Raw genomic sequence first — 14,284 nt, forward strand, 5'->3', positions numbered from 1 at the left:
ATACTGGCTATTTGTTGTTTAAACTCTTTACAGACAAATGGAAAATAAAACACCTCGAGCGAGTGTAAAACCTTTTTAGCAATATTGTGGAGGTTTTGTCGAATGTTGACACTTCCATGCGGCTTTTCTAATCAAATAATTTGCATAGAAATGCTTGGATGGAAACATATCTTTGTGTTTCCCCCTTGCATATGAACCTTTTTAAAATACAATCAAACTTCCTTCTACATTAATTAAATTCTCTTACATTTGTCTTAGAAAAAAGCTATTTAGAGCCAGAGGTGAAACATTAACCAGGTTTCCATTCAAATGTAGCCCAAATGGATTGATGAAATGATGGCATTTATGTTTGTTTCATGTATTCGTGTTTTTGGGCATACTTTGTCACTTTGTCAACTTTACGTAAAAAAAAAAACATTTCCGCTGAGGTCTTTTTTTAAGCGCAAATCGAAAATTGGCATAAGAACAGGTTAACTGACACTCCTTTGCCAACGACCACATCATTTCAATGAGCAGCCATTGAAATGAACAGCATGGATTTAGGCCTAGTTGCTAAGCCAAACACAACAGCAATTAAGTGCTGCAATTAATTGTCAACTAAAACTGTAGTATTTTTTCAAATGTTTTTGTGAACTTTGGTCTTGAGTTACTTGGTTCCTCATTATGTGAGCAACCTCAGGAAGCAGTTGCCTTTGGATGTGAAACAGAAACGGGCGACACATTTTCTACACTCTCAGGCTTTTGGCGTAAGAAAAATACAAAGCATGAGAAATACAATATATTTGTATAGCATATAACAATGCATCATATTATATAAACTAATCACGTGTTTTGTAAAATCCTACTCCTAGTAATTAAATATTAATAATAAGATATTAAAGCTACAGTAGGCAATATTATTATAATATTTTAATATACCAGGTCTGAATCAAACAACCAATCAGGGTTAGCTAGCATGTAACTGGCCAATCACCTCGACTCTGTACAAACAAAGGCTCCACCTTCTGGATTGGAGTGTGAATCAGAACACAGAACCCCCCCCCTCCCGATTACCCCGATTGGTTGTTTGACTCAGACCTGATCCAGTTTTAGACTAAATACAAAGGGGGCAGGTGCTCACAGACATATTTTATTTTTTAAAAGGAGCCCTTCAATTAAATATTGTTAGTGACATGTAATGGTCAAAATTCATTACTTCTACCAAAATTATAATTCAATAATATTGCCTGTTGTAGCACATTTTAAAACTTGAGGTTTATCCATTACAAGACAGACATAAAATCAGTACAGAAATAAAATGGGGTTCAAATTGTGAAGAGAAGTAAAGGGAGGAAAATAATAACATAATAGTCTGCATAGTACAAAGTAACTCCAGGTGACAGATAAATGTAGTGGAGTAAAAAGCACATCCCCCCCCCCCTGAAATATAGTGTAGTAGTACTTAAGTGCAGTACTTGAAAAAAAGTAATAAATTACTTTGAAACAACGGGTATTGCTACTTTGACTTAAGAGCAAAAGAGCTGAGCGCTTCTTCGACCACCTCGTCACAGGACACACTCTCACACGCCAGATAAACACCGCCCTCTTGCGGCTCCACCTGTGTAGCACCGTCTAGGAACGACAACAACAACAGCAGCAGCAGCGCGGTGGGAAGAGGAGATACGATTCTTGAACTGGTACAAGCAAAACAGGCGGCAAAACGGAACTGCTGGAATAACAAACCATATAATGACACCGGTTGAATGTTGTTTTGTTTGTTTTTTTAACGTTTCCGCTCAGCACTGTGTTTTCTACAACCACCGCCAGGAAATCTCCGCTGGGTTTTACAGCCGAGAAGGCGTCTTAAAGACGAACAGCCGGGAAGGATAACCGTTACCGTGCACCGCAGCGAGACCGAATATAACTCCCGAATAACTGAAGGTGTCGCGGTGAGCTGAAACGGAAGCATTGCTGTCTTCGTGTAGCATTCTGGCGCAGTCTGTTTTGATATCGCGGGTGCGAACAAAATGGAGGGTATCGTTAATACGCTGCTGTTAAGTTGCCTGTGTGGCTAGCTTAAGACCGTGTGTGCGCGCCGTAGTTTCCCAGGTTGAATTCACTATTTTCAGGATAGTTTTGCTTGACAGAGAGAGATAAAGCATTTTTTTTTAGGACGGCCAGAGAGGAGAGTAATGCCAGGAATAAAGTAAACTCACATATCCGGTTTTTTCTCTTAACTGAGTAACGGCTTTACTTCCAAATAAAAGGCGTGAAGTTTCTCCCAGACCGCTTGTTAACGACATTAATGATGTGCGCGATGAAAACAGCATGTTCCGGGTGTGTGGAGCGCCTTACGCCCAGCCACTAAAACAAGTCCAGTATTATTAAAAGGAGGACCGCAAAATGAGCGACTCGGGGGATGCAGCAACTGTTCCCGGCCCCTCCGGCCTCAGCGGCGCGGCCGGGCTGGGCTTCGCCGCGGGCAGAGGGCTCCCGGGCCGGGTCAGGAGCCTGTCTTCCGCCACTCCACCCGGAAGACTGACGTCCCTCAGAACCAGGGACCTGACACTGGGGGGAGCCCTCAAAAAACCAAAGGTAGTGAACGACACGACAGATGTTTTATTGAGACGTGCATAAATTAAATGTGAAAGTCTTTGGCGATTAGAGCCCATCGTGACGCCATCATATCCTTGGGGGGGGGGGGGGGGGGGCCTTAGTGTAGGGGTCAGGGTCAACTTCAGGGTCTCAGTAAGGAAGTCACTCTGGTTTGATGGCCTCTTTAATGCAGTTTTGCTGATAGGAGGGCCACAATTTAGAAAGTCAACATCACTAACATGCAAAATAAGGGTCATAGTCCTATAACATTGAATCTGGCAGCTAGAAAATCATGCATAGCATATTAAATACGCCATCTATTTGCAGCATCTCTGTTTTGAATCTGAACCCAGAAATACTTGGCGTTAACAATGTTTTATGTTTCTCTCTCTGTTCCCCAATAGAAAACCTTTGAGCCAAATGTCCACGCCGTGAGGAAAAGCAAAGACGAGTGAGGGGCCGTCTCCTGTTTGATAATGAATGAAGGCTTTAAAGCATTTTGAATATTGTGCGCTGTCTGCGCGCGTTTCACAATTAGAAAACATCAGGTCCGATTCTCTCCCCCAGGTTGAAGGAAGACATCCACGTGGCTCCGAAAAGGGAGAGAAGGGAGAGGGATGAGAGGAGGAGGGAGAGCAGAGGGAGGAGGAGAGAGAGGCCTCAGACCATCCAGTCTCACTCCATCTTTGAGCAGGGTCCGGCCGACTCCGTGCGCAAAACAGGTGCGCAACCTCTCTTTTCCTTAATGTCCTCTCACTCTCAGTTGCAGATGTGTTACAGGTGCGCTTCTTTCCCTGCCCCACCCACCCACCCACCCATCTCTCTGTCCAGGCTGGCGTGGTGCTACAGACCTGCACGACTCTTCCACCTCTTCTGTGTGTAAACTGGTGAAGAAAGAGATGAAAGATTCAGAGGACGACGAAGATGAGATACTCAGTAAAATACAGAGGGATGATGTGAGTACTTCCTGTGAGCCACTGGCTGTGAAGGCGTCCCTTTTCTAATGTGCCTCCAGTGTAAGCGATGGGGGACAAAATCCACAGTCCTGTGTCTCTTACACAGCCAGTGTGAACAAGAGGAGCAATAACGGCAATCAAAAACTGTCAATGTTCATATGGCCATCTGACTTGAAAAATTGTGAACCCACACTTTAAAGCTGCATTCATTTCTTTGGCCACATGGGGGCAGCGCAACAAGCTGCCTCACATGTATAGGATGCTGCGCCTAACCTGCACCTGTGCAACAAAGCCCTCTGATTTACCGCAACACCAAAATGTCTCTTTTTAGACCTGGAGGACAGAATATAAGTGGACAATTGGTTCTTTTTATGGATTTCAATGTGGCTGTTTTCGGTCTCATCTGCAAGCAGAAAGCTGCCGTGTCTCACCTCAGTATTTTGCAGCATTACTTTGTAATGACTGACCTGACCGAGTGAGTCAGTGAGGTTTAATCGTCCACAATAATAATAATAATAATAATAACGCATCTCATTATTGTTCATAACTAATATTGTGTGTTGCATCTACAGTTCATAGATGATCCCGGTCTGAGGAATGATGACAAGCTGAAACCCATCCGGCTGCCTCTGAGTCAGTCCAGCAGCTTCACAAAGAGTCAAACACAGACGACCACCACAACAGGTGAGAAAATCACCTCTGACTACTGCTACGACGAGAGCAGGACGGTAAAATGAGGTAACGGTTGCCAAAATATTGTAACTTTTCGCCGCCCTCCACAACGGAATTTACAACCGGATGTTACGTTGCACCGAACACCGACGTGGACAGCGAGAAGCTAAAAACGCCTCTTTTTCAGGCAAACATAAACAAGGAATACACCAAGTGGAGTTCTGCTATTCTGCTATAGTTCTTTTATTCCATTCTTTGCAAAACGTCATCACCATAACAGCATACGTTCTTTCCGTCGGCCTGAATCCATGTGAATGCAGCGTAACAGTGTCACATTACTTGTCTGTTGACAAAACGCTCATTCAGTCACGGACACGCGTCAAGGTTTTTACCAATTTATTGCCGCAATGTGCCTTTTTAGTTATGCGGTGTAGCATTGCCCATGTGACGTAGAGTGACCCTGAGCTCACGCATAACATTTAATGAACATACACAATTCATGTGCGACTAAATACAAATACAGGAGGAGGCTGGGGAGGTGGAAGGAGTTGATCTACATGATCAACAAGTATTCTGTCGCAGTCCTGTTGAGGTCTTTGTGGTTGTCACGTCGGCAGGTCCAGAGAAACCGCCCCTGTTCAGACCGTCCTGCGGGGCTAAGAGCAGAGCAGGCCACAGCAGGACGCAGCCACCCAAACCGGAGCAGCCGTCTCTGGTAGAAGTGCTGAAGGATCTCAGCCTGTCTGGCAGAGAGGAGCTCTTCTTCATGCAGCTACCGGACTGCATGCCGGGCCGAGCGTCCGGACAGAAGGCCGAGGCTGGCGTCGGGCCGGCTGCAGAGAAACCCTCCAAGAGGGACGGAAAGCCTGAAAACAAGAGGCCCGCACATCTACAAGCACAAGTGAGTTTACAGAATAAACACTAGCGTCTGCTCCAAACATGCAAGTACAACTCTGGATCGCAATGTGTTTCAATGTATCCAGAGTAGCCCTTTTCTGCACATATAAAGCACTTCTTACTTTGCTGCATTCAATGCACTCCCCTCTTTTCTTCTTGGTGTTACTACTGACCCTCTTTGGAAGCCTCTTCCCACAGTTATTTGTGAATTCCTGAGCCATCCAACCATTTTGTTGTATTTATTTTGGCCTGAAAATAGTCAAATGTACAGATATTTAGCAAGATATCAGCTGATGTGTGTCACTGCCTCCCCTCAGGAGCCTGCAGTGAAGGAGGGCTGTCCTGTGCTCTCACAATTCCCAGAGGGGTTTTTGGGTAAACTGCAGATCAGGAAGTCAGGAAAGGTGGAGCTGAAGCTGGGTGACCTCGTCATGGACGTCTCCGAGGGAGCTGCGTTTTCTTTCCTGCAGGTACTGTGCGTTTGTGTGCCATATTAGAACGTATTACACCTGCATTACAATGAGGCAGAGTAAGCAGTTAGGTCCACCCAAAGTCTCTCAGTCACAGGGGTGCTCTTCTAAATGTATTTCTCTCAACATGTCATGTCATGAGGCAGCAGTAATAAAAAGCCTGAAAACTAGTTTTTTTTGAAAATGGCCAATTTTGACCACGGCAGGTTTTCATTGAATAAAAACACTAATACTTGAACAATTCCATCTAGACCTGGTATTCATTTACACCACGACGAAACAAAACAGTGTCTTAACGAGGAAACAGAGTCAAATTTTTCTTTCGTCTTCACATAATTAAAAACGTACTTGTTTAGCCAACAGGACAACAGTATTTAAGGCACCACATTGTTTGTGGGCACGCACTCAAGACATCCTCCTCATCGTCATTACAAAGAGAGAAAAAGCTCCTGGTAGTCCTGGCATCAGACACACAGCTAAGCTATACACCTGTCTCCAAGGAAACGTTCGTATCTTCCTAATACGTTCGAGTTAACTCATATTATATATATATATATATATATATATATATATATATATATATATATATATATATATATATATATATATATATATATATGTATGTATATATTATTTTCATTTTCATTATTATTGCCACTGTTTCAAACTGCGGAAATAATCCTGACGCAGAAGCCATCTCTCTGTCTCCCTTCTGCAGCAACTGGTGTCTGTGCGTCTGTCCGATGGTCGGACCGGAGACATAATGGTGTTAGGAAATGTCCACCACAAGCTGGTCTTGTCTCCTGACTTCCAGACTTTACTGAGCCAAGCTTCAGCACAGCAGCAACAAGGACCCTGATAATCTGCTCACGTACTGCGGTCATCACACCGACAGATCAGACCCGCACCTCTGCTTTCAGGATTTATGGCAGCTATGTAGACTCAACATCCTGATCCACAAGGACCCTGTTGCGTATTGTTACCCAAGCACTGAGTATCTATTCACAGACGGAACAGGTTTTCAATAGTGCGGTCAGATTTTTGTGAACCAGCGTGTTTTGGGTTTTTTTGCCTCTGAATCATGCATCAGCTTAACAGCAGCTGTAAATCCAGACGTGGCTGACCCCCCCAGTGGTCGAAGATGTCGCAGTAAAACAGTGATGTTTTTATATGGTGAAACTTGTCATTACAGTTCCTAGAATCCCTGTCAGATCCAGTACAGGAATCTCACTGAGACAGCTCCATTCATTGGACGTAAGTGTGGCTTTTCATACAGTAGATCACGGCATCCTGATAAACAGACTTCGGCAGCGGGTTGGAATATAAAGACTACTTTTAAGGCTATTTGTGGCTCCGGATCATATTTCCAGACACCAGGCTGTTACTGTGTCTAGATTATATACCAGAGGGGGGGCAGCGGCTCTGGAATGACCTGCTTTGAGGAGCTCAGGCTCCCCTTGTCATCACCTTCCTTTAAATCACCTCTTAAAATGAATTTCTATCGATTAGTACACCAGTAACTTGATGTCTTTTATACTGAAATGTCACTGTTTTATACGCTGTGCACTGTAGTTTCTTATCTAATGTCTGTTTTGCTGTTTTAATGACTTCTTTATTTTATATCTGAATCTGTTTTTGTTGTTTCTATGTAAAAGCACTTTTCAACATGAGGTTACGTACCATGTATTATTGTAATAGAGTAAGTGTGCTCAGGGCGTGGTCAGTACGTCCTGTTGTGACTGTTGACTGGTACAAGACAGTGCCAAGTCGGTACTTTATATGTTGCCACAAAACCATTTGAATTTCAGCAAAATCATACGGTGATATATCAGAAAACAGAATGTACTACTGTCCCTCTGTTTGTGTAATTTTTTTTGGGCCCCATAAAAAGGTCATTTTGTAAAAAAATAAAAATGTATGTAATGTATGTAAATGTTTATTCAGTAAATACACACAATACAAAGAAAACAAACCGTAGATAATAGTGTAGTACATTCTACAGGCAACACAAACAAAATGAGTTTGTTCTTCATAATGAACAGGTGTGTGGGTGACCGGGTAGAATCTGGCAGACTTCATACAGCAAAGTCAGGACAAACAAATCGGGGGGGGGGGGCAAACTTTATTATCAACCATAACAGGATTTTAATAGCTGTTAACAGAACAAATAAAAATATCTCTTATGAAGCTTGACTGAATGCATGATTTGGAACTTTCAGTGTTTTAAAAAAAAAATGACAGAAAAGACAAAAGCGGACAGACAAGTGGTGAGCTTTCACAGTTTGAGGTTTGCGACTGTACAAGCTTTTGCTTCACCAATATCAACAATGAGACAAATAATTCAGTCAGGTTGCGTTCATGGGAACCGTCTGAGGAAGTGCTGTCTGTGAATTTGCAACCAAATGGCACTTTTCTTAGAGGAGAAACTTACCGAGGAGCACACAATGGAAAGGATACGGCTGCTAAAAAACTAAATGTATTAGTTCACCTCTCAATACTTTCTGACCTCCCTACTCACTGTGCCCCACCGTTGCACTGGGTGTTCCTTTAATACCACACACACAGACACACACACTTTTTTACTCAATCAGACACATACAAATGAGGACTAATCCGCCACTGAAAATAGTCCCTAAAAAAAAAAAAAGCTGCACTATTTCCACCAGTGTGTATAAAAAAAACTACCGTGAGCAGCTGTTTTAGGAGATTACTGAGCCTTTTCAGAAATGAAACTATATCTGTGAGGTGTTTTGTATGCATGTCTTCAGTAGGAACGAATGGGCTGAGAGCCACAGACAAAGTATTGAGCGACACACTTGACACATTGTTGGTTTTGGACTTTTCATGCGTTTGTTGACAAGACAAAAATGCAGAATAACACCTGACGTACCAATACTCTTTATGAAATACCAAAAAAATAGAAAAGTGTGTCTGGGACGGCAACAGTCGCCTCTATATCCCCCTCAAGTAGACCGTGGTTACACTCAGGGATATGAAACCATTTAACTATTGCAGACAGAAAAGTATAAACTGTACCAACTATAATCACTTTAACACTTCACTCAAAATAATCTAAGCTTCTGAAATTTTTACATTTCATCAAGTAGCTCACTTCCTTAGCCTGGACCAAACCAACCAACCAACCAAAGGCAGGATGAGTACTTGTACAGAGGGTGACAATGAGCCCAAGTTGTGCCCTGTACAATAACTCAAGTGTCATTTTCACTGAACTGCGGCGTTAATGGGGTGTTGTAACGTTTTCTTTATCTGTCTGAATGCTGTAAAAGCTTAGCCCGGTTGAACTTGGTGACTTTCAAGTTAAGAGGAAAAAAAAACCAAGCAGAGCACAGCCCTGGGTTATCAGACACGCGTTTTTCCTCTTGACTCGGTAGATAAAACGCATCTTATGTCTTCTTAGTAGTCCTGACAGTTTTTGCGGAGCTACTTTTCGCCGTCGTCTTTGACTTTCCCGTGGCAGTGACCTTCTTCGCCGCTTTGGCCCTCTTTGTCGCTTTCTTGGCCGCTGGGGTTGCGGCGGCGGGTTTTTTCTTGGTCGACAGCGTCTGCTCTCGGATCAGGTCTTCTCGCCCGATCTCCGACATGTGGTCCTCCCATGACTTCATCTCATTCTTGTAGCGGATTTTGTCGTCCTCGGCCAGCTGTGTGTAGACCTGAGAAGTAGAACGAACGGAGGAGATCCGGATACTGAACACTGGCGTGAAAACTACAAGAATAAAAAGGATATGTAATGATTGTGTGGCCAACCTGTTTCTGATGATTGAACAGGTTCTTCCAGTCCTCTAACAGCGACTTCATCTTTGCCTGAGAGAACATCAGCAGAAACATTATATCATAATATAGAAATGCTCTTATTCTCACATGCATCCCAGTTACATGTCATGTGACCCATCAACTATTTAAGTACTATTTAAGAGTGTCAAAACACGGAAAATAAAGGCCTGAGCTTTGTATTGTAGATACTTCATGTTGTCATCAATAACCGGAAATACATGTCGTAACGTTGACATCCGGCTTTTCTCGATTCCCATTCGGTTTCCACTTCCAAACCTAAGCGCCCCCGTCTTTATAATCTGATGTAAGATTGTGTTGTGAGAGAGACCCTGACCTCCGTGCATCGTGGAAAGCACCAAAGACACTGCGAGTTCAAGTTTTTTTTGCTCAAAATCACCTTCAGGACAGCGGGACCTTCCAGGCTCTCACTGCCAGAGGGGGGGGGACTGACCGTGGCGCCGCGACTTTTCCACATATAGATTCAGCCATTTTTTTCCCCCTCATATAAGTCACAACGTGCTTCCACATCACTGTTGTTTGCTCTAATAACATTGCCGTGTGGGACATTACGCTCTTTTATTTTGAAAGCCTAGCGTTATCCAGCGGAGGGTCTGTTTTGTTGTCACACTCTGAATGTTGACTCAGGACAGGAGAGAAATGTTGTGGAGGAAGATGTGATAAATGATGAAGTTATAGGAAACAGCTATTTACAAGAGTTTCGGTGCAATTTGTTGTTGGAAATGTGTTGAATCAAACTCAGTCTAAAAAGCTACACATGCCACATGTTTGGTGTCAAATCAAAGAGCAAGTTATGTTTTTGAGATAAAGCCGTCTGTTTGGATTCAGGAGGAAAATGCTCATTTAAGTGAGGGGGGGGGGGGGGGGGGGTTCTCAGTGAACTGCAGCAGCATTCTAGAATTCTACTGGGGCCCAGAGGGTTAAAGTAGGAAGCAGCAACAGGTTTCAGTGCAGGGGACTGGCCTTGAAGTAGCAGAACGCCAAGTTCCAACTTGCAGAAGAGAAGAAAGTAAGAAGAGGAAAGACAAATGAGCTTTTCTGCACTGCTGCCGACAGCTGAGCACATTCGGCCTCTTGCGAGAACATTTTTTTTGTATTTTCATCCTTAACCCTTTACACCTTTTTCCCCGAGGTTTGCTAGAACGCCTGCCTCAAGTCAGACTCATCAAACTCCCTTAACTGCAACGATTACTCGATTAATCGAATATTCAATCTGGTTGGAAAAAAAAATGTTGCCAACTATCTTGATAATTGATAAATCGTTCAAGAAAAACAAATAGAACGTTTTATGGTTCCAGCATCTTAAATGAAGGGATCTGCGGCTTTATGTTATGTTTGTTGCTCATTTATGACAGTGAATGAAGAGTCTTTGGGGTTTCTGACTGTTGATTGGACAAAAGAAGCAATCTGAAGGCATCACTTGGTGATGAACACCTTTCACAAAATGTTTTGACATTTTATAGATTAAACGATTCATCGTGACAATAAACTTCAGATTAAGTCGATAATGAAAATGATCGTTAGTTGCAGCCCTACTTGTCATAAATCACTGAGTTTTATTTAATGAAACCCTGCTCATGGAGGAGCAGCGTGATTGTGAGATTTGATCATTAGCATAACGCAAGGCTGCCTGTTCGGCTCCTTCTGTTGACACATTTCAAGTCACAAAAATGTTTCCCCAAGCGTAAAAAGAAGAACTTCCCAGTGCAGAGCTTCATGTCCTGCTGTCGGAAATCAGCAGACGAAAACGACTGATTTAGTATGAGTGGTGGTATTGGGGGAGCGTCATCACAGAGGCATACTACAGATATAAAGAGGGAAAGGTTTCATTTAAAGTTAGGTGCCTACAAACCGGTCACAGGCAGACCAGTCCACGTGTCTGCCTCACGTCAAACAAAAAATCTGGACTGTCCCTTTATATGTTACGTCACGGTGCTGGGGTTACTGACCTGTGTGGTGGTTCCTCTGGCCTCCTCAAAGTGCTCCGACATGAAAATGTTGAACGGAGAGCGAGGACGTTTGGGCTTCCCCAGGTTGGTTAACTCCTGGATCACACACACACACACACACTTATTACTGATTCAAGAACTCATGTTTTACTCTCATAGTAAGCCCTAAACTCAAACACACTGCTTGCTACAGTGGCTGGCATGAAAAATACTGTAAAGTCAGACTTCTATATAGTGTGGATATCAAGCCTAAAATAAGTTTCTAAGAGCAGAAATAAAAACCTATATCAAAGCTCTTGACAAAAGAGCACCCCTGAACTTTTCTTGGTGCCCATCTCCTACTATCTCTCTTACCCTCTTTTTGCGGATGGCCTTCCTCTTGGCCTTCCTCTGCCTCTTCTCCAGGGCTTGCTGCTGGACCTGTGCTGGGGTCAGCTGGGCCTGGTAGCGCTGGAGGTCCACCTTAAACTGCTCCCTGGCCCGCACAGAGGCTTCCTGAAACGGCTACAAGGGAAAGAGACCAATAAAAACTTTGATCACAACAACAGACTGACAAAACATATGTGGGGAGACTGTATGGCAACAGCAGAGAAAGTGTATGTTTTACGCTACAATCAGTATTGCAGAGATGATTTGCCATTTGCACCACTGCCTTACCCTACTATGTATGCACTTAACTCAAAACTTAAATAAAAAGCATTGAGTTTCTACTGCGTAACAAGTGAAGGACTGAAATACCTGTTTCTGTTCGGGGGTTAACGTTCTCCACTGCTGGGCGATCTTCCTGATGATATCCACTGATTTGATTTCTGAAGGCAACAATCATAAGATGACAATTAACAACAGAATCAGAATCAGAAATACATTATTGATCCTGGGGGGGGGGGGGGGGGGGGCGGTTATACCGAATTGCAGCATTTGAGTCCTTGACTTACGATAGAAAAATCACAGACTGATCTAGCTTTAGCCATGTGATGTGAGATTACATTTCAAAGTGTTTTCAATGCACTTCTTTCCCACTGCTTATGTTTGTGTACTACGAGCCGTTATTGCCATATCAGTGCGGCAAGTTTATGAAAGAAATAACTTGAGCTGCCTTCTAAAGAAGAATCAAGTGTTGCAGATTTACCTGGGTTTTGTCTGACCATATTTGGCTGCTGTTGCAGAACGTATCTCATGTATCCGTTCAGAGGTCTCTTTGGAGGGCCACTGGCCTGAGAGGTCAGACATTTCACTGGGTTGACGTATGCAGCTGGGAGGACGCTGGTGCACCTACAGCATACATACACAGGCACACATGATATTATACAGAGAACATAACACAAATCTGGCAATTTAGTTTTGCCTACTCAAGGAAAAGCAGAACACACTAGTTTGAACATCTCTAGAGCTGAAACGATTGGCAGATTAGTCAATCAGTAGATCGACCAAAAAAAAAAAAAAAACAACAGCAACTATTTGGGTAATCGAGTAATAATTTCAGTCTTTTTACAAGCAAAATTTGTGGGAAAAAAAGCCAAACATTCTCTGGTTCCAGCTTTGAGACCATTTGTTTTGATTATTTGCCATGTATTATTATGTCTCCTTGGACTATGTGAAGTTGTAATGGACATTTTTTTTTTTTTTTTTTACTATTTCTTGACATTTCATAAACTGCACAATCCTGTAATCAAAAACATCAATTGATAATGAAAACAATTGTTAGTTGCAGCCCTTAACATCTCTTTTACTAATGAATTCAGCATATACCTATATACCCCCCCCCCCACACACACACACACACACCAATGCAGCACTTCTTTCAATTAATGTGCAACTCTTAAGATTCAGTTTTCCACTTGCTTCAAAAATCCACTGTGGAGATTTTAATCGGTTTCATTCGCGCCAAGCACTGCTTACTGGATCATCTGTGTGTTGTGGCCTTAAGTCATACTCCCTTACAAAAAAAGCACTTAACTGCAAGAGGCTAAAAACTGCTGCACTTGTTAAAGGAAATACTTATTCCATCTCCAGCCCTAACCGCACGTGCATTACTTTCTATGTAATAAGTCCATTTTGAATATGGCTTAACTAGCCGTTTTTACCATTAACACACACACACACACACACACAATAATTCCTGTTAGATATTAACACCCTAAAAGCTCCTTACAACCGTTCAAAGCCCTGCCACTCTCAATAAACGTCCATCACTTAAAGTAACGCGTCAGAAGGGCTGTAATTAACTGAATGTCTGGTTATTCAATAAAAAAGTTAATTGGTAGTCATACAGTAACTCATCTTTTTTATTTAACGTGCGAATAACAGTGAACCTACCCCCTTCCAAACACATTGTCAATATAAGTATCTAATTTCTAATGTTTCTAACACCCGCTAACTTACAATGTGCAGAATGCCAAGAGAGCCAAGCTAAAGCTAGCTCGCTAACTTAGCTCTGCTACGACTTCGGCTAGGCTAGCTAATACAGTCGAGTAACTTCAGGTTAGCTACCTTGCCAGACTGCTTGTGCACGAGAAGACACTGAAGGACTTAGCCAGCCAGCTAACACTTGCCGTCATTAAGCTGAACGGCGCCATGTCGGGTTTTAACAAACGTTAAAGACCTTTAAGCAGTGTGATAAAAGATCAACGTATTGTCCCACGAGATCAGCGTATTGTTATATGCATGCATTAGATGTTTTTCATTGAAGCTAAGCCTCTTCCACTCCGGCTTGTTGACATGCAGCTGCTTCAAAAGGCGCCTTCAGTCTCTCCCGGTGCATTATGGGAAAAGGTCAAACGTAGAAGCAGCAGCAGCAGATTCAACGTTGCCCGCTTCCGTTTCCGCTTAAGTCCCGTTTCGTCAGATTTAATAGGTTTCATCAGAGACAGTTTAGAAGTTTCATGTAGCAGAACGTGATAATTCATTATCTTGAGGCAGGAGACGTTCAAAGCTGCTAAAAGCTTTATGTGAAAAA

At 42.9% G+C, this 14,284-nt stretch overlaps 2 protein-coding genes across 2 annotated transcripts; one reads left to right on the forward strand and one right to left on the reverse strand.

Annotated features, from left to right (window-relative positions):
• The first annotated feature begins 1,627 nt into the window (after nucleotides 1-1,627).
• On the forward strand, nucleotides 1,628-7,496 carry LOC139303025 (DNA-directed RNA polymerase III subunit RPC4). The gene is made up of 8 exons (XM_070926710.1): nucleotides 1,628-2,574; nucleotides 2,979-3,025; nucleotides 3,142-3,296; nucleotides 3,406-3,530; nucleotides 4,103-4,214; nucleotides 4,820-5,103; nucleotides 5,417-5,569; nucleotides 6,288-7,496. Exons 1-8 carry the CDS (start codon nucleotides 2,383-2,385, stop codon nucleotides 6,426-6,428), a joined length of 1,209 nt encoding a protein of 402 aa, XP_070782811.1. The 5' UTR covers nucleotides 1,628-2,382; the 3' UTR covers nucleotides 6,429-7,496.
• A 908-nt stretch (nucleotides 7,497-8,404) lies between these two features.
• Nucleotides 8,405-14,026, reverse strand: tfam (transcription factor A, mitochondrial). Its single transcript, XM_070926712.1, has 7 exons — nucleotides 13,819-14,026; nucleotides 12,458-12,600; nucleotides 12,067-12,137; nucleotides 11,683-11,832; nucleotides 11,329-11,424; nucleotides 9,335-9,391; nucleotides 8,405-9,240 (listed from the first exon to the last, which is right to left on the reverse strand). The coding sequence occupies exons 1-7, from the start codon at nucleotides 13,902-13,904 to the stop codon at nucleotides 8,974-8,976; spliced, it is 870 nt and encodes a 289-aa protein (XP_070782813.1). The 5' UTR covers nucleotides 13,905-14,026; the 3' UTR covers nucleotides 8,405-8,973.
• Nucleotides 14,027-14,284: the final 258 nt, after the last annotated feature.

The sequence above is a fragment of the Enoplosus armatus genome, chromosome 20 (genome assembly GCF_043641665.1).
Source record: "Enoplosus armatus isolate fEnoArm2 chromosome 20, fEnoArm2.hap1, whole genome shotgun sequence".
Taxonomy (NCBI): Eukaryota; Metazoa; Chordata; class Actinopteri; order Centrarchiformes; family Enoplosidae; genus Enoplosus; species Enoplosus armatus.